This window comes from Lycorma delicatula, chromosome 2, assembly GCF_047948215.1.
Source record: "Lycorma delicatula isolate Av1 chromosome 2, ASM4794821v1, whole genome shotgun sequence".
NCBI classification, from domain to species: domain Eukaryota; kingdom Metazoa; phylum Arthropoda; class Insecta; order Hemiptera; family Fulgoridae; genus Lycorma; species Lycorma delicatula.
This window is the reverse complement of record NC_134456.1, coordinates 37,968,858-37,996,646: the sequence shown is the minus strand read 5'-3', so window position 1 is coordinate 37,996,646 and position 27,789 is coordinate 37,968,858. Positions and strand designations below refer to the sequence as shown.

General features: G+C 28.9%; 1 protein-coding gene across 1 annotated transcript in view; it reads right to left on the bottom strand.

Moving 5' to 3' along the window:
* Positions 1-272: 272 nt before the first annotated feature.
* The window catches only part of CngB (Cyclic nucleotide-gated ion channel subunit B), a 52,123-nt gene continuing 24,606 nt past the window's right edge, over positions 273-27,789 (bottom strand). Inside the window, exons 8-16 of the mRNA XM_075358728.1 lie at positions 25,538-25,725; positions 23,956-24,097; positions 18,657-18,816; positions 16,326-16,507; positions 15,131-15,294; positions 8,425-8,526; positions 8,180-8,300; positions 5,398-5,502; positions 273-1,215 (exon numbers count right to left, since the gene is read on the bottom strand). Coding sequence (XP_075214843.1) covers positions 1,078-1,215; positions 5,398-5,502; positions 8,180-8,300; positions 8,425-8,526; positions 15,131-15,294; positions 16,326-16,507; positions 18,657-18,816; positions 23,956-24,097; positions 25,538-25,725 — 1,302 coding nt within the window. The 3' untranslated portion in view covers positions 273-1,077. The remainder of the gene's footprint in view (positions 1,216-5,397; positions 5,503-8,179; positions 8,301-8,424; positions 8,527-15,130; positions 15,295-16,325; positions 16,508-18,656; positions 18,817-23,955; positions 24,098-25,537; positions 25,726-27,789) is intronic.

Genomic DNA, 27,789 nt, shown 5'->3' with positions numbered 1-27,789 from the left:
CGTACTTGAACATTATATAATTTAAAATCACACTACAGTGAACACTGTTGGATCTTTAATGGAACAGGAAGAGTATAAATTCAACAGTCTTATTATTCAAATTTTAAATACATGTATGCAATAAATCATTTAATATCAGAAAGTATAGCAGTATCAATTACTGATGTTGATTTCAAGAACGACTGAAAGCATTATGATGCAAGTTTTAGGTTTGGTTTGTTATTTTAAAAACTGATACATATACATGCAAATAATAGTATATACATTAAAAAAATTTCTTTATTCACATTTAACTAAAATATAATTGTATGTAATTTAATACAAAAATAGACTAAAATTTAATCATATGGACTTACATGGCTAACACAAATTTCTTGCTATAGATATTCTTTATTAATTACTGAACTTAGTTTTAGCTGAACTTTTGTTTTATTTTTCAGTAAAATAGTAAACTAATCCTAGATGTAATGACCGGAGTTCAAATTTCAATAAATTATAAATTAAATTTTTTACTATACTGTACAATAAACATAATTATTTATTTTACCATTATTTTATTGGTATGCATTTTTTCAATGAGAATGATTAAAAGCTGAAATTTCTATTTTTGCAGCATTCTTTCAATAATTGTTTTAAAATCTACTCAGTTCTTCAATTCTGGTAGAAATTATGTTCTAAATTTCATTTAATTACTTTTTCTGGTTTTCTAAGTGTTATTTAATAAATATAGAGATCTACAAACACTCAGTTTTTTAATTGCTTAAAAAGCAATTGCTATAAATTAATACTATTTCTGTATTTTATGTAAAAAAATTACTTATTGCTTATGTTTTACATAAGAAAACATTAAATAATAGGAAACTGATAATAGATAACTGTTCTTTAATCTTGGTATGATAAAAGCAATGTTAGCTTTTATTTATGAAAATACTGTGGACATTTTCATACGTGCAGGTATTTATCTACACCAGGACATCTGTTATTGTTTTCTTTCGACCAATTTAGTTTTTAAAATAGATTTTTTATCCTTTATATCACTAATTAGTTGTGATACATGTAATTAACAGATTATTAGCTTTATTTACTCATCTCTCGATGAACAGTTACATCACACTGAAATGTATTATTAAAATCCACTTGAGAGTTTGGTTTTTCCTGACTTTGTATTAAACCAAGATTTCCTAAATCGACTGAATGACATCTTTTATTTAAACTCTGAAACAAATAAGTAAATAAATTAACCTGTATAAAGCTTAAAATAATATGATTATTGCCAAAGCAATGACACAAACTCTTTTACTTGAATGATTTTCTTGATTTAGAATCATAGTATTATTCTGGTAAATATATACCATATTTTTACGGTGCAGTGGTGGCTCAACCAATACAGCCACTGCCGTTGTTGAGTGCAATACATCTGGTTGCACCTGCCTATGGTTACTTGACTAAAAACCATAAAATAAAATAAAAAATTGGCCATGATGGGAAACGCAACACAGCACAGGTGAAGCCACAACAGGGGGATGATTGTATATGTATAAAATATATGAGAAAATGTGAGTCATTCACAATTAACGCTCAGTAAAAACTACTGAAGATAAATAGATGAAAATTTGTATACATACATATTCTTCTATTTTTTAATTTCTCGGTAAAAAAAGATGATATCAACTTGATTTTGGTGTGTGTAAGTTTTATGCGAATATCTAAAAACTAATTTCTAAATTTTTTGAAATTCATCCTTGAAAGGGGTCAAGAAAAGTAAAAAACATTTTGAACAATGATTTCAAATTTTCCCTATTTCCGACAATATTAAAGGAGATATTCACTAGATTTGGGTTTGCAAATACTCTTCAAATAAACATTTAAAAACCATTTTCGGATTTTTTAAAATTTCAATTTATTAAGTACGACAGTGAACATTAATAGACAGGTGGCTCAACATACACAGCCATTGCCAGTGTTACTGTGTGTGTGGTCGCAACTGTTTTTAAAAGTTTTTATTGGCTGTATTTATATAATTTTTTTCAGAATTAAATTCTTTACAAGTTTTGTTACTAGATCTTCCGCATTTGTTAAAAAAACAAAAAACTTAAAAAAACTTGCTTTTTGACACTGAATTGTGTTTTACATCGGATATCTTAAAAACCACTGAGTTACAGTTCTAGGACCTGTTTTATCCTATTTCTTAGTTAAAATTACATAAAAGACTACTATTCCTTAATTTGGGTTTCAAAACTTACAGTAGGGCTTCTTTTTATAAGAAGGGTTGAAATCCGGGTGAAATCTTTTGCTAGCCATAACTCGAAAACAAAGCATTTCCAGACCTATGTCTATACAAACTTTTTTCATGTAGAACATGTCCTGAAAGTTTCTTTGAGGAACATTCTGTACATATATATATATATATATATATACATACATACAGAGTGTTCCAGGACGTTTTTTCCTGAATTTCAGGCACTGATTTAGGACTCCAAAAAGAGCAAAAATAAAAAATAATCATATCAACATAAGTCCTATTGCTTTGTTTTCCTAAAATCATTTTGATAGATGCCATTTTGTGTTTTCAATAAAAAAAAATATTTCTCAGGAACAGGTTAGCCTACTTCAATTAAATTTGGCGAATCTAAGACTAATACCTTATTCTAAAAAATAAAAAATTTTGAAAAGGTCACCTTCAAAAATGTCAAAATGGCGGCCATATTAATCTTCAATATCTTTTTAATTATTTTTTTGATCAAATTTTTACTTATAAAATTTATTAAGCATCTGATTTATAAAAATCTGTTGACAAACAATCGGGTAATTGCAGACAATTAACCCGGCAGTACGCTTGCGCACCATAATACAAGCTGATAATCTTTTGCTTGTTTTTATTTCCTCTATTTAAATGTAAAAAAAAATTATTAATGATAAATAGCAATTAAAAACAAAATAATAAATTTAATGTAAATTATTGGTGCATGGAAATATATGAAAAAATTATTCTGTCTCATGTATCATCGGAAAAAATTGCGGAAAAAATAGTATTTTAATTTAATTAAATTATTATTATTGTTAATAATTTTTATTGCACTTAGTGGAGGAAATAAAAACAGGCAAATAATAAAAACAGCTTACATTGTGGTGCGCAAGCGTACTGCCAGGTTAATTTTCTGCAATAACTCAATTGTTTGTCAACAGATTTTTACAAAAAGGTGTCATTTATTTTGGTCAAAATAAAATGCTTAATAAATTTACTAAAAATTTGATCAAACAAATAATTACAAAGATATTAAAGATTAAAAAATTAAGATGGCCATTTTGACATTTTTGAAGGTGACGTTTTCAAAATTTTTTATTTTTTAGAATAAGACACTAGTCTTAGATTCGCCAAATTTAATTAAAGTAGGCTTACCCAATCCTGAGAAATAATTTTTTTGTTGAAAATCACAAAAAGGCATCCAGAAGGAAAACAAATCAAATAGGACTTATGTCAATATGAACGTTTTTTCTCATTTTAGTGTCCTGAATCAGTAAGTTCAGGGAATACGTCCCTGAACACTCTGTATATATTCTTCTTTTTTTTGTTAAAAATTCAAATAATTCATCTACATATTGACCACTGTGCTCATTAAATTCAAAAAATAACAACTCAACCACCAAAACACAGTAATACAAAAACCTAAAGAAAAACTAACACCAATAGTCGACTTTCGCGGGATCCCGCATCATCAGTCGGTACGTAGTTCTATAATAACAAAACAAATAACAAATAAAATAATAAAAGCTTAACAATTTAGAAAACAAACCCAGAATTTGTAATAACACAAATCCACGGTCTTCACTGGAATGATTCCAGTAATTATAGAATTGTGTACAGACTGATGATGTGGGATCCCGTTGTAGTTTATTATTGGTATTATTTTTTCTATTACGTTTTAATGGTTGAGTTGTTATTTTGTATGTTATGAATGTGTGTGTGCGCGCGCGTGAAGTCCAGTAGGTGTGTTAAGTATTGTATTGGTCAACAACCCAGAGGCTGGTTTTTCTCTTCCATGTTCCTTCTCATGGTTGTTTACCATGTGAAAAGATTTGTGCCCTCATATTAGATAATGTAAAAGCCTAACTTTATATACTTGGTACACAAAGCTTAGAAAGTATAGGGTCTGGCATTTGGGATATGTTCAATAATATAAACTTAATGCAGTTTAAGTATAATGTATAATGTTTGAGTTAATGCATAATGCATTAATAAAATCAAAATAAAATTTTAGAATACTCTTTCACATAATAAGATGTTAGAATAATTAATCAACTAGGTTCATAATCAGACTAAACATGGTTAAGATAACTTAGAAAGCATCCAAGAACTGCTAACTTAAAGTAGATTTTTAATTTCTATAAATAGTTACAAAAAGTAAAAATCCACTTAAAGTAATTCAAGAATGTTCTATTAATTATACTATTCCAATAGCTGTTTGTAAATAATTATGGTTGCATGTAATCATTAACTTTTTAAAGGAAAAAATAACATTATTATTTATTTGAAAATACTACAAATAAAAAAAAAATTATTCAAAGTAAATTTGATTCAGCTTATAATTAAAATTAACAGTTAGGATTATTTTGATCATAATAATTGTATATATTGTCAAGTCAGGAAAAATTTGATATTTTTTAATTTTGTATAAGTTATTTTATGTAGCTGTATTCAATTTTAATCACAGCACTAATTCTTATTTGATTTAAACATAATGATTTATTGTATTATTTACCTTTTGATTGTTACCATTATGTAACATAATAATTTACTAAAAATGGAAAGTACTTCTTCAAATCTGAAATTCGGTACATGAATGTTGATAATCCCAGTCCCATGTAATTATCAAATAACAAGATTAAAAAAAAATTAAAATTTCCTTCCATAATCAAATATTTTAATTATTCATTTTTTTTTTTTACTTTCTCTTTGGTTCTGCAGATTATATTTAAGGCAGGCTATTAAATTTCGTAAAATTTAATTTCTCAGGTAAATTTTTTACGTTATTCAAACATTAACATTGGCTTTAATTTTGTTTTGGGAGTAATCTGTGCTTTTAGTTAAGACACCTGCAAAATTATATTATGAAAATTGTATAAATGATAAAAGTTGATTAATTAATAAAAATAAAAAGGATACACCAAAACAAATTTTACTGTTCAAAGATATGAGAATAGAGGTTTTGTGCTATTGTTTCTGCATTTTCTGAGCAATTTTATTGCGATGTTATTGCAAAGCAAACAGTACGAAATTGTTTTTATATGAAATTTAAACAGTAAGGTTATACATTTTAAAAAACTTCCAAAATTAGAAGCAGTTTAAGAAATGAAAAATAATAAGTAAAAAAGAATTTTTATGCAATTAGTACTTACTGTAAGTAATTCTTTGTTTTGATTATTTCTACTCATTTTAGATGAATGAGATCTATGAGATCCATACTGTAATAATTTAGCAGCTACCGATTCTGGAGGCATAACCTGAAATTAATGTTTTCATTTTTTATCAGTAGTACTACTATGAAATTATTAGAAAAGTTATTATCAAGTTTCACAACACTTGAGAATCTTATTACTTTAATACTCAACGGAAAACAGTCACAACTCTTCTTTTTAAGGATAAGATAGGCGTGTAAAGTATATTTATCCGTCTATTTATTTATGATCCGTCATGGATTCATAAATTTGAAATTTATTTTATCCTTTCAAAATTAGTATTCATTATATTAATGAAAACAATGATTTAAAATGATTTGATTTAAAACCACCACTAATAAAATACAAAAATTACTCCACCAAAAATATATATAAATTTAATAATTATATTTTTTTTTTACTTTTTGAGATTACAATAAGTATATGACCACTCAAAGTTTCAAATTACTGAATTTGTACAAGCTACACCAGGTGTTTCCAGCCTAGAATTTTTAACTTAGAATTTGTTAAAATCTTATGTTATGTAGTATAAATTTTGCTTGTTATTAACTTTATCTATGGTCAGCTCAAAAATAAATTATTAATCCTGTTAAGCTATCAGTTATCTCAAGTAATGGAGGGATCATTTATTGTTCGCTAAAAAAAAAAAAAAATACGTGTATTAACTCTGTGGCATTGATGTCACATTAGTGGTAAAAGTTATCAGTAATTAATAAATATAAATTAATCTTAACAATAGATATACAAAGAGTATTAGGAAGGTTTTGCAATATGACTTAATTTTTTTTAAATTTTTTTAAATTATTTTCACCACAGATTATATACTTTTTCAACCTTAAAAACCAGTCTTCTAAGAAACCCTGCCATGTTTTATCAGAAATCTGGGCACACTCATTGTCCCAAGCCGTTAGAAATGTCTCTTCCCTTTCAGTCTGTTCTTCACCTGGGGGAACAGCATAAAGTCACATGAAGCAGTCAGGACAGTAGGGAGGGTGCTCTATCAGTTTTATTCCAGTGCTGACCAAATATTCAGAGCAAACTTTGGAGCATTATCACGGTGAAAAAACCATATGTCCAGTTTTGAGCTTGGACTTGCTTCTTGAGAACTTCAAGGCAGGTATTCCTTGGTATACTATTTTCTTGTAAATGTTTCCAACACAACTCACTTTAAAACTCTTCCTCTGACACTAAAAAATACACCCATTATTATCTTCTTCTTTTATTTGGATTTCTGAACAGCCTTGGGGCACTTATATAATTACACAAGTGCCTTGCCTATTAGTTATTTTATTTGTTTCAATTTTTCTGATCACAAAATAAAAATAGTGAACAATATTTTTGGGAATATTATTTCAATCAGAGCACCATGAATAGAATATAATTAATCATTGATGTAAGGAAAAAAAAATATTTAACAGAAACTGAAAATTTATATTGTTGGTATTTCAGTCCATTCTGAACCTTCAAATAAATCCACTTAAACACTCCTATATTGCATTGTAAGCAAAAGAATACAGTCAACAAAGTTGAAAAATATTCCTGCTTTTATGTTAGAATTTGCAGTAATTCTCAGTATTTTCTCATTATAGAAATCTTTGGCCATTCACCCATTGAGTAGAACAACAGTATGGGTTATAAGCTCACTAACTGCAATCCTGCTCTAGGCTTTTCCCTCCACACCTACTAATTTGGGACTGAGTTAGTAAATAAAATTAATTGGTTTATAACGTGAAATTATTTATTTACTCTATTTCACTGAACAAACCATTTATGATAATTTGACATAAAAAACTACTCTGAAATTTTCAAGGTCTTTCTTACTTCTTTTGAAAAATTATTTTTATTTTATGAAATGAAATCTGGTACAAACAATTTTTTTTCAGACAAACATTGTTTTTTTGTTTTGAATTTGGATTAAATACATCCTTAACACAATTTACACAGACAAATCTGTTTAAAACCATAAGTGAAAAAATTAAGTTTTTTGTTCACATTAATGTACTGAATTTAAATACATTAAATACAAATTTTAAGATGATAACTTACCAAAATAATAATCTCTTAATGATTTAAGGATAAGCATTAGTGTCATTTTTTTTTTTTGGTAGAAAAGTCAAATTTTATTAAAATACTTTGCCATTGATGAGATCTTAATTTCTATTTAAAACGTAGAAATGGACATTCAAAAGGAAAACAAGCATTTCTGGATCTCATGTTAATATGATCAGTTAATGAGAAAATATGTTAGAAAGATACAGTATAATATTTTCTTCTTTTATTTTTACACCCGGTTTACAACTTTTACCATGATGTTGTTAGTTCTTTGTTCACTATCTTCTTTATTTCTGTAAATCTCTGTAAAACAAGGTACTTAAAAGAGTCCTGAAACTTGTCAATTTGGGAACATAATTGTCCTTGATTCAAACTGGTGTACAATTAAAAAGACTCTAATTTTTCAGTAGAAGATCCAAACTACAGTTTTCAAAATTCTATTAAGAGGAGCCTAATACTTTCTGAATTATACTTTATTGATAATGCTTGTATTTAGGCTGGTAAAAATGAGCTTTCTATTTTAGAAGTTACTGTAGTTTGTTCTGAAGGTTAGAACATTTAATGCTCATTACAAAGTTTATTTTTATCAGTTTAAAATTCCAGTCTGTTGTTTAAGCATAATTATATCACAAAGTCAAATATTTTTTTATGGTTCTTGGTAAGTACATACCTTCATTACTATTGGCAGTAATTTTGGTTCAGATTTTTCTGCAGGAGAGCTATCATCATTTTCTGAATCTTCTCCAGATTTATTTTGCATTTCACGAGCTGCATTTTGCTTCATTAGTTCTCTGAAAATTGAAGAAGAGAAAAATAAGTTCACAAATAAAATCTTGATTTTTACATTTTGCTACAATAAGCTATATTTCTTTGGATGTTACATGTTAATACAGTATATGAATTTTAAATACTTACTTTGCTTTCTTTTTTAGTATTTCCTGGGCATTAGGATAGAAAACAAGTGCTTCGTTTAGGTCGCTTTTACTTAATACAAATAAATTTGAAAAGCCTGGTGATCTGGAACAAAGCAATTTTGTTTAAAGTTAATATGAAATTTCATATTACTTGTGAACTACATGCTATTAATTTTGTGTTTAGTATACATACATGCTAGTTTATGTTTTATATACAGTTTTGTGTTTTCATTATAACTTGTAATATTACATCCAAAAGTATTTAAATCTATTATTAAAAAAGAAACTGTGATGACATGTTGACTGCCTTGCGGAACACCGGTGTTACTCAGAAAATTTTTCTAAGAGGCTGCAAGGATTCACGGTGGTTCCTCAGTTCATATAATTATAGAATGAGATATAGAAATACATAGCCTGTTTGAAACGCTTTGAAACTGTCTTGTGGCCCTCTTGTAATGCTTCTGCCATCTAGTGACTGTTCTTGAAACTACTTAACTACTTCATGCAAATTTTATAATGTGTTCATGTTAGTGTTATGGTGGTCATTTCTAGTGAACTATTTGCATTGTCTTTAATAATATTTGGTTTTATTTGACAGTTTCTGGGTTTTAGTTCATAATAATATTTTATCCACAAACTGTAAAATCAGCAGAAAAATTCCTTCATGAAGAGAGATAATAGTTGATAACTATTACAATCAGTACTGTTAGCCTAGTCATTGTTGCAAAAACATACATTTAATAGGCACACTACGTTGAAATCGAAAACATTTACCAAAAGATGTAAATGAAGCAAAATTAATAGTTGGCAAACAACTCTCTAATGGGATTGTAGTTGAAAAAAGGATAAAAGAGACATATATTTCCTTTCAACTAAACATGACCTACAGAAGGCTGAAATGGGATGATATAATAAAACTGGAGATGTTATACAAAAGTTCTTAACAACATTGATTATAATGAAGCTATATATTAATTTTAACAAATCTGAGTGAGGTATTGATCTCTCAGATTAGATGATTGGTTATTTTACTCCTCAAGAAAAACAATACGATTGTATCTATAAGGTAGCTTTTGAACTACCGTTAAATACTACCATTGTAAATGCGTGGCTCATCTACAACCACCTTCAAGAAAATTAAAATTATTGCATATCAAGAAGTGGTATTGCAAATATTGGGTATGGACAGAGATTGAAATTCTCTTTAACCAGTACAAATCAACTGCGACATGCTAATGAAAAGCACACACTAGTGTTACATAAAGAGACAAAAGTAACAGAAAAATAAGGTGAAAGTATACTGGTTGTTATGCAAAGGCTGCCAAGAAAGGAGGGATGTAGCACAAAAAGTTTTAAAACTTATGTAAACAAAGTGTGAGTTATGTAAGAGATTTATATGTTTACAATGTTATAATGCCAGTCACAAACAATGAAGTAACAATAAAATTACAAAAAGGATCATTAAATAAAGGCTTTAATAAAAATTAATACTTATAATTTTGTAAGTGAAGGTCACCCGGTGATTCTCAAGGCACTTTGGTAATACAATTATCATTTGTGTACCATAAGAATCACCAGTGATCCTTGCATTTTTTTTTGTTATTCCAGTTTTGTTTTGTATTTTTCAATATTGGCATAATATATAGCACTTATGTAAGAGTCTTAGTAGTTTTTCTTTCACGGCCTATGGGTGATGATTTTTCTTATGTATTGCGGCAGCCAACATGTGGTAACTTATAATAAAAATAAAAACATCACTTTTACTTGTAGGTAATTTTTGTCTAATAAGCTTACTTTGAGACAGCTAAGTGGATAGAATTATTACTTTTTATTCTTTCACAAGATTATTATTATAATACATTTAAATTAAACATAATGCAACACAGGAGTGGTTTAGTGAAATAATATGGTACATATTTTTGCCTACTTCTGAAACATCAACCCATTATTGTATAATTTGTATTAGAATTGTTCATCGAGATTAATTTGAAAGAAAATCTATATTGTAATTGATGATTTGTATGTAACAGCAATTGGAAAAAAATTTGTAAAGCAGGTAAAATATTAAGGGATAATTTTTTTTAAGATTAGGTGAAAACAAAATGTAAATTATTAAATTATTTCAATAACTGTGAAGTTATGTTCTGTTTCTTCACTTATTGTTTAACTACATAGTTTTGTCTTTAATAAAGTTATTGATAATATAATTAGTTCCCTATTTAACTCGGCTAAATTAGTAAAAAATTGTTTAAGAATTGACATACACAATTATGTCCTCTTTTAGGAAATAATGATTAATTTTGAGAATTAGGATAAAGGTATTTTTAATAGAAAAGAACAGAAATTTAGTTAACACATTTTATTTCTAATGCTACACATTTATTCTCCAGATCTGTTGCTAAATATTATAAATCTATTCTCTAGTGTTTATATGTAGTGCTGCCCTTGTTAAGAGCAGGGGTGTACACAATGGTGGATCACTGGGTTTGAATCCCCCCCCCCCTGAACGTTTAAGAATTTTTTAATATTAGGCCTATATAAAATAAACATACTATAAATTTACACATATATATTTGAATATCTTTTTAAAAATCCACTGTTTTCTCTCCTCTAATTTCTCACTGTCAGAATAACAAAATCTATCAATGTAAGATCCATTTCGCTGCTCTTCCTTCTTCAATAATTTAATCCTCGTACGTGGAACTGCAGCACGTTTAGTACATCACTCAACGTGCAACACAGTAGCCTTCATTCAGCATTCTGAGAAGGTGGCAGTGCTCTCACTGGTGTAGTGGGTGTCAAAGCGTATACCCCTACTCGTCTACTGAAAGAGAGAAAAGACGATCAAAGCCATTCCGCTTATTAAGAAGATATGAGAATAATACCGACCTTGTAATAAAATAAGGCTGACATCATAAAAACTTACTTGTTGTGAAATATATTGTCAGAACAGCACTGCATATATGAAATATTGTATATTGTCAAGTGGTATTCACTTGTTAGTCTGAGTTCATATTTTGTTGTAGAACATTCATAATTTAAAAACAGAAATTTCACATTATTGTTCAATGTTATTTAATATGTCTAAGTGACCTCAAAATTCAATTTTACAATTTTTTAGCAAAAAGTCACGTGTCGATAGTGATTCTTGTAATGTTAGTGAAAATTTCACATTGCTAAATATTTCTTTGCTGTCATAACGTGACGATGCTGTTGCAAATTTTCTTCCCGAAACTAGTTTCACACCCTCCTTTGAAAACTCAGCTGGTATTGAATGTTCATCATCACTCAATAATGTTGACGTGTCTGTTGAATCATTTAGAAGTGATAATGTATGGTTCTGGTTCTGGAAGCTTCAACATCTTCAAGTTCCAGTGAACCACATGCTTATGATACTGGTGTTTACGTAGGAAAAGACTTGTCTAATGAAAAAAAACTAGATGTCTTGGACAATATCTGGGAACCAAATCCAGGGTTTGTTTTTCCAACAAAAGGAAAGAGAAATCTGCGATTTCAGTTTAAATGGATTTACCGCTGGAAGTGGCTTGCATATTCTGAATTTAAGGGAGGGAGTTTTTGTAAATTTTGTGCACTTTTTGCTCTAAGAAATGGTGTTGGATCTAAGCAAACCTTAGGCCAACTTTGTTGTGAGAAATTTGATAACTTCAAGGATGCCATTAAACGATTTTCAGAACATGAGAAGTGTCTTTATTATAAAGAAAGTTTGGAAGTAGCTGGAATTTTGACCGAAATTTCATGTGGGAAGAAAAAGTCTATAAATGTGCTAATATATTAGCACATCTAATCACTTTACTGCAACAATTCAAAAAAAACTGGAGAACAGGAAATAACTTATCCCTATTATTGAGAGTATTTTGTTTTGCAGGAAACAATGTATTGCTCTGCAAGACCACAGGGATTCGGGATGATTAGAGGTTGAGATCAACCAAGAACTAGAAGAAACTGATGGCAATTTCAGGGCACTTCTTCACTTTCAAAGTAAGAATGACACTGTAGTAAAAAATATATTGACGTGTAGTGTTGGAAATGCTCAGTATACCAGTCCTAGAACACAGAATGAAATAATTGAAGTGAGTAATGATCTGATTGTTCAAAATCTCATGAAAGAACTTAATGCCAAGAGTTGCTTCTCTATTCTCGCTGATGAGTTATCACACATATTGGCTTAGAACAATTATCACTGTGTGTTTGTTATGTTGATAGAGAAAACTTCACTGTGAAGGAAAACTTTCTACAATTTGTACCATTATATGATGTGATCAAAAAGGAATTGCAATGGCGATATTGGACAAGTTGCATTCGTTAAATGTAAACATGAATAATATTTATGGTCAAGGGTATGAAAGACCTATGTACATGTCAGGAAAAGTAAATGGAGTCCAGGCACATGTAAAGGAAATAATTCTGTCAGCTTTATATGTCCACTGCTCAGCACACAGCCTCAACTTAGCTGTATTTAGTGCTTGTGAAGTAACTGCTATTGGAAACTGTATTGGTACAATATCGAGTTTGTATGTGTTTCTTAATACTTGTAAAAGGCAACAAGTTTTAAGATCAGTGATAAGTGAAATGGAAAGTACAACTTCACGCAGTGAAAAACTTGTTCACGTTTGCCCAACGTGTTGGTTGGAAAGGTAAAACTCTGTGGCCATGGTGGTGGAATTGTATGACCCTATTGTTGCAACTCTTCAAAGTATATCAGAATGGAATGACAAAGACTTGTTGTCACAAGCAAATTCACTTTTATATGTTTTGACAGACTGTCAATTTGTGATATCGTTGTTTTGTATTCAGAGGCTGTTTTCTTTAACTCTCCCATTGTGTAAATTCATGCAGAATTCAACTATTGATCTCATGGAAGCAGTAAACCTTGCTGAAGATATTAAGAGTGAGATGAAATGTATATGCAAAAATGTTGTTGAAGAATTTTCTAAACTTTTCATTTATACTTATAAAGTCTTGAATAGGTTGGAGTCCTCCATTCAAATCTCTTGCATGGTAACGTGAGCCAAAAGCTGTGTAGACTTGGACTTATCATCAGTGATGCCAGAACTTTACTTCTGCGTCTCTACTTTTATTCCATTTCTGGATACCTTCATGTCCTAACTGGATTCACGTTCATTGAAACAACGAAATATTGAAAGGTTTTTGGTGCTTTTTACCTATGAACCCAGACCTTCTGCCCCTGCTATTTCAAATTTCTGCTTTCACTTCGCTCACAGAATTATATGCCAGTAATTTAAGAAGTGGTTGCCAGTAAGACCTGAATAATGAATTAAAATTATGTTACAGAAAAATTGCACGTTTTGAGAAGGGAGACCAACCGAAAACGGCCATAGATAAATTAAATATCTACAATCCCAACATAATGTCAAATATATTCACTTTATTAGAAATACTAGCTGCATTTGCAGGGTCCAAATGTACAAATGAACGATGTTTCTCAACAGTATGCCATCTAAAAACATATTTGCATAATTCTACTGGAAATACACATTTGAATGGATTAGCCCTCCTCAACATACATAGAAACTACACTCCAACTGCAGAAGATGTGTTAAATGAACAAATAAAAAAGAAACGTTTGGATATTGTATTGTGAATACTGAAATTTCTGAATGTAGTAACATAATATACCATAGGCTATGTTCATTATAAATACTACATTAATTTAACTACCAGTACTCTTTTTAAACAATGATTTTTCAAAGCAATAATAGACTATAATAGAGTAATGATTTGAACGTTTGAGATAACTTCATTCAATTCTTTATTCAAATTCCTTCATAGAATGTGGATTCATCAGTGCCAGTTTCATTCTTCAACCTCAGTGAGTTCCATATTGACATGTTATGTTTAATTAAATTTATTTCTTTCATTATATGTGATTGCTTCCGTGGATTTTATATGTTATGAAAAGTGTCTTATCTACCATATACAAATAACCATACACTTAGGCTACAGCTGCCATTATTACACTTGTAGCCTATGTGTAATAATGGCATATGGCACTGGTACAAGAATTTTTATTACACAAAATGAAATAGATGTTAAAAGTTGTTAAAAAAATTGTAGCCTAAGGATGTGAAAAAGATATGTTATAGAAGATTTTATTCAGGCATTTATGAATGTGTTATATTCGAACATTGTAAAATAAATATATTATAACATGATATAATAATAATAATAAAATAACACAAAATTTAAAATAACAATGTCAATTGTAAACAATTTTAATAATGACCCCCCTTAACAAAATTCTGCGTTTGCCACTGGTTAAGAGCAATTCTTCTAGTAATTGTTTTTTCTGTGCAAATCAAGGTATTAACAGAGGAGAAGTTTCACTATATTTATGTTTTTCTAAAACATAAATTTTAGTCATATTTCCTGCAGTCAAAAAGTTGTGGTCATAAAAATGTTGGTATAGTAGCTACAGGTAGATGTACAAATTTCCTTGCTATACATTTCTATCTAAATTAATGATAGAGACAAATATAGTAGACATACAGTGTTTGATTTAATTATTGTAGATAAAATTAGCTCTTTTGTTAATTTCTGTAACAAACATGTAGTAAATCATTACAAGTACTGTAAATAAATATAATTATTAAATGTAATTTTTATAATATAATCAAACACGCAAGAAGTACCATGCTTAAAGTAATAATTATGTTATTAAATTTTACCTGACATCAGCTGTTCTTCGGTTGTCTCCACAAAGTGATAATAAACTAATTTCACCAAAAACAGAACCTTCTGTTAAAGTTGCTAATACTTCTGAACCATCTTCACCAGAAACAACTTGAACCTGACCAGTCTTAACAATGTACATTTCTTTACCAACTTCACCCTTTTTAAAATATCAAACAATAAAATGAATTAAGGAGTTGTTATCCATGATGATCATATAATACTTAATCATTATATATTTTCTGATTATCATATAAAATTATTAATTTTTTATTGAATAACTGAACCAAATTTAAATAAAATTTTTAGAATACTTAAATCAAAACATTTTCAACTCACTTTTAACCAGTTTATTGTGATGTACAAGTAAATCAAAATTTTAAAAATGAATTTTAATTTATTAATTAATTTGCTTTAATATGTTAAAAAACTAAATCATCCTTTTAAGTAAAATTACTATTTTATTAAATGCCTAATTAATTATGATAAAGCAGATGATATTGACAAAGAATAACCAAGCTATATGAGGCATGTACAAGGTGGTGGAAAGATGTGAGATAACTTTTCTGAGATGACACTTGCAATATGGATGTAATAGAAAATGGTGAACATCATTGTCATTCATATTGGAGGCTATTACAGCACACTTTTCTGTACCCCAATTGTTCAAGTGTTATTTTCACTAACTATTATAAACATTTTTGGATAATGTAACTGAATAGAAAAAACATTGATTTATTTTACCTGTAATATTGGTAATAAGCTCTTAAATAGATATTCTATTTTATTTTAATCTTATCTAATTAATTTGTACAATAGTAGGAGGCAGAAAAGTGCAAAAAAGCACTTTTTTATGAATTATAATGTACACACATGTAATTTACTCCACATAAATAATAATAATATAGTAAACAGATAGAAATAAAGTCAACATAACACTTTTGTTTTGTTAGAATCATTGTAAACTGAAGAAAATTGACACCAAAAATACTTGCTTTGGTAATATGATTTTTAAATTTATCTTTTCTTTAATAAAGTCATTTGATTCATGCATAAAGTTAACATTATTATCTTTGTAATTCTATTTAAAAAGGCATATTGGAAAGTAAATTAGCTTTCAATATTTATTGTGTATGATTTTATTAATAAATAAGATTTTTAATTAAATCAATACTGTCTATTGTTACAAACCTTCCGACAGATGTAGTCTCCAGGTAGGTACAGAACAGGCCGCAGTTTAAGAACTAATTCCCTTAATAAGGCTTCATCACAGTTTTTAAATAGTTGAACTTTGTTTAGTGTATTAATATGTACATTAATTGCAACATCTGTTTTCATTTTATCTGGTAATGTGTCCAATAATCGATTTTCATCTAAAATAAAAACAGTCATAAACCTAAGTTGAATGGAAATGATACAAAATAAGAGTCTTAAAATTTCAACAATTATAACAATAACATGCTTTTAATATTTTAATAAATCAGCTGTTATCTCTCCTCTTTCTTTCACTGATTTAATTTTGTGCTTAAATTATTCTACTTTATTATTAAATTCTTTTGAATTATTCTTTCAAAAGTATTTTTACAATAAGTAAGATACAACCACATCTCCTTATCTATGCCTTCTTTACTCTTCTCCTAATATACTTTTTGTCAGAATAACACCATAAAATCAGCAAATTTAAATTTCATATTATGTGAGGAATTTGTTATTTTTCCAAGTAGTTGAAAGTGGTAAGCCAAATGTATAATAACGTGGAGCATAATACAGGGTCATTCATGGGAACCGGATGTTTTTGAAGTGGGTTGTACTCAGGCGTTCGTGGGGTGGGAGGTGCACGTGGCTGGTGTCTGACGTTTCCTTTGTTCATAGCATTTACATTTTAGTCGTTGAGATGGAGATGGACGCTAGACCAACGCCTGTATACGTAGACAGTTTTGTGCGAAATGACGAATCCGTAACTGCTGTTCAGCGAGATTTCCGCCGTCAGTTTAATATCCATCATAATGCAAGTGTCCCTTCTCGTAACACAATATTGCGATGGGTAAACAACCTTCAAACAAGTGGTTCAATATTGAAGAAAAAACCACCGGGTCCCCGACGAACTGCTAGCACTCCGGAGAACATCGAACAAGTAAGGGAAGCCATTGTCAGAAGCCCACGCCGCTCTATTCAGAGGCATTCAGCAGCGCTTCAAATGAGCACAAGTACGGTAAGACGAATTCTGCATACAGACCTGCATTTCCATCCTTACAAGATAGCCGTCCTGCAGCAGTTAAACGAGCAAGATTTCACGCAGCTATTACAATTTTGTCGACAAATGCTTACCATTTTTGAAGAAAATGAAAATTTGTTATTGTTAATGAGTGACGAAGCCCATTTTCATCTGAATGGCTTCGTCAACAAACAGAATTGCCGGTATTGGGCAGAAAGAAACCCACATCAGCTTCACGAGAGACCACTTCATAGCCCAAAGGTCTGGTGTGCAATAGGAAAGGTCGGTGTTATTGGACCATATTTTTTTGAAGAAAATGGCGCTGCCGTAACTGTAACAGCTGACATTGCGATGTTGAATACGTTTTTCATCCCTGAGTTACGAAACCGGGGAATCAATTTTCAAAATGTGTTATTCCAGCAGGATGGAGCTACAGCGCACACAGCGAGGGCGACGATGGCTGTTCTCCGTAACTTGTTTCAGGGACGGATCGTTTCCAGATTCGGCGACATTCCTTGGCCCCCTCGGTCCCCCGACTTGAGTAGTTGTGATTTTTTTCTGTGGGGGTTTCTGAAGTCGCGTGTGTACGACAATAAACCGCGAACATTGGAGGACCTAAATATCGCAATTCGTCATCACGTCACCCAGATTGATGTAGACATGCTGCAAAGAATTGAGGCCAGTTACCGTGAAAGGCTACAACAATGTATTGCCCAAAATGGACATCACTTGCCGGACATAATTTTTCGTTCATGAGTAAGTAACAAATGCTTTGATTTAACAAGTGTTTTAGTACCAATAAAACTTTTTTAAAGTAAATATTCAATTTTTTATGATTATTTTTAAAATATCCGGTTCTCGTGAATGACTGTATATATATGAAGTACAAACAACAGTACTCAGGTAAAACAATAAACCCTTATTATCTAATAGTCCAACACCTTGACTAACTTTGGTAGTAACATCCTAAAAAATTTAAAAACGTTTAGTAATATAAAATACCATTAACTATGCCCATGATTAATAAATTGTTTCCTATAAATAAACAAAAATGGATGCAGTGAATAGCCAATAACTTTATACTACTATTTGTTTCACATACTCATCCCTCTTTAAGTTATTTCACTTTTTGTTATCTCCTATTTTTTTTCTTAGTGATGGAAAATAAAGAACTGAACTGTAACTTTGTATTAAATGGTTTCCTCTGAAGTAAAGAATATACAAAAAAAAATTTTTGGTATATTAATTAAATGTATGTTATATGTCTCTTAACAATAAAAAATTAACACATAAAAATGTGAATTAACCAAGAGTATGTTGCTGTTCCCAAGTAAATGTAAACCATGTTTTAACTCTTTCTAACATTTTTGGAGGTAAATTCATGCAACGTAAATGATCCATTGTTTCATCGACTCGTTTTCTGTATTCAGTCTGCGAACGAGTAGCAGTTGCTATAATATCCCTGATCTGAAATATAAAAAAACAGCATCTTTTATCAGCAATAAAGATAAATAAATAAATAAATAGGTCAACAAGTTAAAAAAATAGGTTAACATGTTTAAAAACAGGTATAATAATAAAATTTAAAAGTATTTAATATTTTTGCTTGGTGGTTGTCTAAAAATAAAACATTTTGTTTCTATGACAAATTAACTGACCAAAGATATATTTTACGCAGTCAAGCAGTCCTGCTGTAACTAGAGATTATCTTTACATTACTCTAATAATCTGTGTTTTTTTTTTTACTTCAGTTGTAATTTTCATTTATATTTAAAATTTCATAGTAAAAAAACATTGTTGAATTTAAATGAATGTGTCATACCAAGTATTAAATACAAACACAAAAATACTTTTTTTTGAAAATGATATTTATTTTGAGTACCAGTTATCTAAATTAAATACCATACAATCTCAGTAATTGGTGAAACATTATGTTAAACAATTTATATGCTAACATCTGTAATTATAAAACATTTCTACAAAAAGAAAATAAAAACATCACTATAAACCTTACAATAATATATTACTAATAATGAAATCACTAATATTACAATAACTGGATTATTACTAATTGACAAATTTTATAAATAAGAGATTTCAGATAATAAATGATTAAGAAAGAATCAATGAGATTAGCTTAAGGTGAAAGCAGGACAATAAACCAGATATCATTACTTCCTGATGGTTAACCACACTAGTATTTTCACATCACTGGTACTGGTATCATATATTTTATGTGATATATATATGTTTATATAAAAGGACAAAGTTGAAATTATGTTGAAATTCCCTTCATTTTACTACTAATCTATGTACTACTAAAAAAAAAAGAAAAAATAGTCTATGCTGAAATATTTTTCATAAATATCTAAAATGGCACTTCTTGATGTACGATTTCACATCATAACTACATCTGTGCAGTTGTATATTTCATCCTTTTGGTGAATAATTGATTGTTTAAGGTATGAAAGTAGTTGTAAAAATGCCAGATCCTTATAGGAATCAAATCTGATTCTGATCTGTACATTAACATGCCTATACTAGCTTGTAGATAATAATTAAAATATGATTCACTTTCTTAATATTAATTACATTGGAATACAACTAACAATAAAACAGATAAAAAAACTACTCAAAACAAAATAATATCTTCCAATACTGTAATTCATTCTCTAAAAATTAGCCACTTATTAAAAGTTTAGATCATACTTAATAAACAGTATTTTACTTATCTAATAGATGTCATTCAAATACCATAACATTTAGCTTAGGCTTAAGGTTTAGCAAGCTTATAACAATGTAATAATATACTAGATAAAGGTTCCTTTAGATTTCCTAATTTAAGAAGATAGATTCAGTTACTTCAGAGTGCCTGTGTGTTGTGAAAATGTAGCCACTGGACATAGCAGTTGATGAAAAAAAATATATATAAATAAAAAGATAAAAAAAAAGTATGAAAAAAGCTAGAAAATAATCCTAACTAAGAGCTTTGCCCACAACTTACTACTACTTATGAGGAAATTTAAGTGAAACATTAAAGTATACATGTTTTCATGTAAAAAATTATTCTATTCTTTGATTAAAATTTTGAGATGTGGGGTCCATGGTAAACATATCTACCTACCAATTTTTTATCAATTGTAACCAAAATTAAATGGTATCAATGACCCATACTTAGAAGTCATTGTACAAAATTTCATAAAAATTGGTTATTTCAGTTTGAAGACATCAAGCAAAATTATAAGTAATGTAAAAAAAAAGAATGAAAGTTAGGTTTATTATCCCTCACCTCTGAATGATTTGCCCAAATACATAACCAATATGACAAACTAATGTAATGGAATCATATTATTAGTAAAAGAATATAACTGAACCAGAAACAATAAAAAAGAAAAAAAGGATTATTTACTAAAAACCTTTTGTAGGGGGTTAGTAGGGGTGGTAGGGTATGTAGGGGTTAAAACAGAAAGTATCTTTTATTTTTTTTATGTCTTCAGTCATTTGACTGATTTAATGTAGTTCCCTTTTCTTTACAGCTCTTTTCTTTTTGGTATTATAAATTAGTCTACTATCTTTACTTAACACATTATGAGATTTTAACATATGTACCACAAAATTGTCCTTAACTTTCCTGTATGCTCCACCTATTTTATCAATGAACATTTCTCTTTTCACTTCTGAACACTTTTCTTTAAGACACGCTTCTTTCACTAATTTGCACTACCTGTTTATAGTATTTCTTAATTGTTGATATATCCTTTTACTTTCTTCATCACTAGCATTCTTATACTTTCTACGCTCAACCATCAACTGCAATATATCCTCTGATATCCAAGCTTTTCTACCAGTACTCTTTGTTCCGCCTAAGTTGGATTCTGCTGATTTAAGAATTTCCTTTTTAGCATTCTACCATTCTTCTTCTATATTTTCTACCTTATCTTTTTTACTCAGACCTTTTTCAATGTCTTCCTTAAGCTTCTCAAAATTCCAATAATTCATCTGACACCTTTTCTTCAGGTTTTTAAACCCCAGTCTTCATTTCATTATTACTAAATTATAGTCACTACCAATGTCTGCTCCTGGATATGCTTTGCAGTCTACAAGTTGATTTCTAAATCTTTGCTTAACCATGATGTAGTCTATCTAATACCTTGCAGCATCGCCTGACTTTTTCCATGTATATATTATTCTATTAAGATTTTTAAACAGGGCGTTGGCAATTACTAAACTATAATTTGTGCAAAACTCACTAAGTCAGTCCCATCTTTCATTTCATTTACCCAGCCCATATTCACCCACAATATTTCTTTCCTTGCCTTTTCCGATGCTTGGATTCCAATCTCCAACAAGTATTAAATTTTTAACAAACAAGAAAGTTCTGAATTAACCTTTAGCAGATGTTTAACAGTAGATACTGAAAGTCTACCCCTTTCTGGAGACCAAATATTCCTCATAATTGAAAAAATTCTCTCAACTGGAACAGATGTACCATGCAAAGACACCGCAAACTCAACTATTTTAGAAATATTACAATATGAAATATCAGCCTTTTGAAACACCTTAAAAATTGCTTTCCACTTCTCTTCAATAGTATCTGGTACTTTTTCAGAACTTGAACCACGACCTACCTTTTGGTTTTGAATTACCTGGTTCAACAGTGTACATTCATCAAGTAGGTCATCAATATTTATGGAATTTTTTATAATTTCATTAATGCGCGCTCTCTTCTAAATCAGACCAGGCAATTTCAGTTCGTAAATTTATCCATTGAAACTTACTAACTTTATCAAAACTGGTTCTCCACAACTCTAAATATTGGATACTAGAATTATAAAAATGGTCTATGCTTGAGAAGAATTTTTGTTTCTGAACATCTAGAGTACATAGCAATTCTTTGGCAAAAGGTGGTATAATTTGTGTTTTTCTTTCCTGAAGTTGATAAACTAATTTTGAATATGTCTGAAATGCTTCTGTTGCTGTGACAGAATTAGCTTCTAATTTCAGAACTACATTATTAAATGACTGTAGAGTTCCATATAAAAATTTCAAAAACAGTTCACTTTCTAGATTTTCAAAAAATCAAATAATAATTTTGGGCATTTGTCACAAGATAAGATATATGATTTTAGGCCATCAAAAATGGAAAGAATTTTTTCTTTTGCAGGTAACAAACTAAGAAATTTTGTGCTGCTATTAGATAATACTTTTTTGCAATCTGTTTCCACAAATTCAGAATTCTTTAAGTTTCATTACTCTTAGTGTATATGTGAAAATATTTATAAATTTTTACATCAATAACTTCTATATCCAAGGGTAGAGAATCACATGCTGTTTGTACTAAATTGTGTACAATGTGGGCTGAACAACCAATTCCTAAAATAGGTCTATCTAAATCATTTTCAACTTTTCTGAACACATTTTCATTTCCCTTTCTCTTCACACCACCAAAATTACTGTTAATGTTATCAGTAGTATAAAAAACCAACTTTTCTTCAAATTTGTATTTTTTCACATACTGCGAAAGACACCGAGTCAAAATTTGAGTAGTTTTACCTGACACTTCATCGAAATTTAAAAGTTTAACTTGAATCTTCTCATCCAGACTGAAATATGTTACGTCAATCAGAACAAGTTTCATTTTACTTGTGTTTGAGCTATCCATTGTTACTGTTACATAATTAATGTTTTCCAAAGAATGCAACACATTATCAAATATAAATGGTGAAATAATGTTAACATAACTGGCTCAGTTTTGGTTCTAGTAAATGAAAATTTTGGGTCATATAACTTTTTAACCAGTTTAGATGTGCAGTCTGATGTTTTGAAACTGAGGTCATGTCTAGCAGTGTGGTATGAAAATGTAGCTTCTTTACTCCAGATCACTGTTATTGTTATTCCCATCTTAGGCTTTAAAAAATCTCTTATGTTTGCTGAAGGAGTAGCATTAATAGCACTCCTATTGTTTAGCTGTTTTCATGTGGTCTTCAATATCACCCTTTCCTTTATGTGCAAAGAAAATTTTCCAGTACATAGTGTATGATAAACACGTTCATTTTTATTGTCATTACACAATTTCAAAAATTTGTATTCCTGTTGCAGGTTAACATTAAACACAGTTTCTTTAACCCATTGCTAAACGATGAGACAAAAATGAATAAAGATAAAATGATCAAAAATGTGTAGACGAGTTACTTCACACACAAAAATAACAAACACATTGCCCCTGTTGTGTTGCCAAATAACTAAGTAAAAAGTTATGGTGAGACCGGTAGCCACGCACCTCCATTAAAATCGACATCATCACTTGCTCCAAGGTCGGCTGAGAGATGCATGGCCGTAAGAGAATGTTTAAAAATGCGATGTCGAATGTATAGGTCTAAATTTAAAAAAAATCCTTGCCGATCATAAAATTCTCAAACCCCGGACATTTTTGCAACCCTGGAAAAAAAACCAGGTCTGTCCAGGCTAATCCCGGACGTATGGTAAGTCTACCAATAAGCATATTTTTTATAGTGTACTATAAAAAAAAAAAAGCTATATAGTAACTACATAATTAGTAAAGTAAAAATTATACAATTGACAGTAGAGAACCCTTCACTTGCTTACCTGCCCAATCAGCAAAGCAAAAACAAAGACTCCCATCAACCAGCATCCGGTCATAAAGAGATATTCCAACTCATTTTCTGGTCTTGGATTTTTACCAATTGATGTAGCTGTCTTTGTTGCAAAGTAAAAACACCTAATATATCTAGAAAATAGAAAAAAAGATTGTTTAATTAAGTTTAACATATTATTTTTGTATTCTATTCTGTTATATGATATATCTTCTATATCTTTTATCTTTTACAATAGTTATCCCCTGCAAAGTCTTAATTCTATCATAGCAACAATTATCAACTTACAATGGAAAAGCTGTTGCATTAATATACATGTAGTCTGTACATTCATAAATAAGCTTATATGATTTAATTTGTAAATCAAGAACAAAAAGTAATACAACCTGCAGATATAATAATTTAGATAAAAGTTCATGAAATAAATTTATTTTTCAATTAATGTTAATTTTTATACATTCCATATTACCAATGTTTAAAATTTTAAATGAAAGAGTTCTTTATAAATTAAGTAACAGTACCCATAGAAAACAAAATTTCAGATAATTTAGTTTTTCATCCCTTACAATAAATCAGTATAGTTGAGATTAAAGAATAATAATCACTATATAACAAAATTTAATTTGATTTCAATGATTTTTCCTCACTAATATGAATGTTAATATATTAGAAAGATTTAGAAAACAATTCTTTCAACAATAATATGCTATTCAGTAACAAAATAATGATGGTATTCAGTAATAAAATGATGGTATTCAGTAACATTAGAGCTAACCAATAAAAAACTATTAGACTAATAAATTAAAAAAATATTCATATATATATATATATATATATATATAATCAAAGTCCAGTATTTTATTTTTAATTTATCATTCCAAAATTACATAAATTACAAAAATTCATGCTATCTCTTTCAACAATCTCCTGTTAACTACCTTCGTATTTATTCTGTTGTATACAGTATGCAATATAAAACAGAGCATAATTCTTTCCAAGTAACTGTTGAAATAAACAAACTCTAACATATCTAATACTATTATTTTTATTTTATATTAAGACTGCTACACAAGTAAGAAATCAAACTACATCAGTCCTGGAGTAAACAATCTCAAGACTGTACTATTGACTCAATTCAAAAATAAAAATGTGACCAAAATGTAATGGTTATATGGAGATCCAATTAAACATAATTATGTTTAATCATGTTAAACATGATTAACCGAATATGATTATGATTACAAAGCTGATTTGTTCATAGGAATTATGATTGTTTTTTTCATTACTTACCACTGTCATTCAAATCAATTCATACAATCATATTCATCGACATAAATGTGTGAGGAAATTAAATTAACATATCATATTTAACATATTATTAAATTAAAATATTTTATTTGTGTGAACTTACACATGTAAGGATGTGCACATGACACATACACACACAAAATAAACATTAGACTTTCTATTTTTAATGTAATTTAAATCATTTTATATTATCATATTATTTTTCACTCTCTTTTTTTTAATGTAGACATTGTGTTAGTAGAAATAAATAACAAGCTGATACTTACGCATTTCCTTCACCATTGAAAACCCAACTATTTGATCCAAGACCTTCTTTGACTGATACAGCATAATATGCACATGCATTCAAGTGCACTAGGTATATCATGTAAGTTAATGTTCTTGCCACTCTTACAACATATGGTGATGATAAAACATTATCAAAGTGATTAAAAAATTCCCAGAATGTAAATATCTGCAATGCACATTAATATAAAGATTAATATTTAATAGTATGTTATAGTACTGTCTCAGTGTTTGCCTGTAGGCTATATTTGGTCTGTAAATGTTTTTGATTAGCTGACTACTGGCATAAAAAATAAAAGAGAATTTTTATTTTACAAGGCAGAAAATGAATTAAATGTTTTGTAAGATTTTTAAGTACAGTATACTCATCCAACACTTCTGTTAAAATAAAATTATATCTTTATGATACTTATTGAAATTATAAATAACTTAAAATTAATGGAACTTGCATTTCTAAAAGCATTTAGGAACTGTTAAAAGGGTCAGTAACACCTGAAGTATGTAATTGATTAATTAAACTATGGAACTAATCTATGTGTTAATCTAATTTAATGTCAGTGATAAGCTAGATGTTTTTGACAAATTTAATGTCTCTATAATGTATTCACATTATTTAGATGTGTTGAAATCTTGGTTTAATGTAATAAGTAAAATTTATGTTATAGTTAATGTCCTTTTATGAATATCCTAATCTATGAAATGATATGTATATGATATGTTTTTTGTTGGATTACCCATATGTATTCCTTGTTTCTTTGAATAAATGTTTGTATAGTATTTAATGCAATAATACAGTTTAATTTGTATTTTCCTGGGTTGCTTTTTTTGTCAGTGTTCTGTTATTATTCTGTATGATCCTTTTTCATTTGTATTTTAAGTGAAATGTTAATCTTCTTTCTTGCAAAGGTTGAAAATCTATGTGAATGTTAGCTGATATATGTTAATGTTACATATTTCCTCTCACTGGACACATTTTTAATTGTTTTGAATTTGATGCAGCATGTAGTCTTTAAATAAATCTGCTCCACCATTTCCTTATGTTAAATGAATTATTATATAAATTTTTTGTGTAGATGTCAGCTGATAGCTATATTACAGTTTCCTAATCTTTGTAAAATGAACATCATATGCAATATTACTACTGGAGCCAACATAGAAAAATGAATTGTAATAGTTTGTTAGAAAAACAGGCGTTGTTAATTCGAAATGAGTCATTTATTTTTAATAATTTTTAAGTATTATTATCTTTAAATTTACGTATTAATTTTCTTAGATAATTATTTTTTAGATAAATTTCTTATCTACATTAATCTTGATTAATTGTCTTATATACTCTGTTCTTCATCTTTCTTTACATTTTCTATCTTTCCACAACTAAATTAATTAACCATGATTGCATGAATATTGATCCCATTAGCTGTATATTGAGCCCTATATTCTTTTATTTTCTTTTTATAAGATTCTGCAATAAATTTTTTCAGCTCATAAAACTGCTTCATTAACCTATCAATCCAGCCAATATTCAATATTAAAATTGTGTTTCAATATTATTTTGTGTTCAATATTGTATTGGATCACAATATTTCAAAATCTATTTACCTTTATGGTTTTTCTGTTATTCATGCCTTACTGTCGTATAGATTCAACAAAAAAAATTCATTCAATTCTAAAAGCAAGGTTTGATGATAATAAAATAATAATTTCTTCAGTGTGAATGCTCTTGAGCTTTCATACCAAATCCAAGGTTTTGGTTTTCAAAGCCTTTAAATATTTACTTTTGTTACTTTTCATACTACATTCATTCCTTGTAATTTTACTACAACTTAAATAACAATAGTAGGCCCTCACATATTTTTTTTGTGTTTTAACTATTACTTTGCCCTCAAAATGTTCTTTTAGTTCCTTTGTTACTTCTTTCATACATAAATTAAAATGCAATGTAATAGGTTAAAGTTTTATCTCGTTTCTCTATGTATTTCAAATTGCCTTGCCTTCTATCCGCATTATTACCACCGTACAAATTGTAGATGACTCTTCTTTCTTTATATATTTTAAACCTAAAGCACTTTTAAAAACATTTATGTAAAATTAATTTGTAGCTAAATGGATAAAATAAATGCAATTAATTTGGCGAAAAGACTTCTCTTAAATAGGTTTTATTAGAACAAACAATTTTGACGCAGACTTTGACAGATGTATTAAGTTTATATTTTTATCAGCAAGTTATGCATTA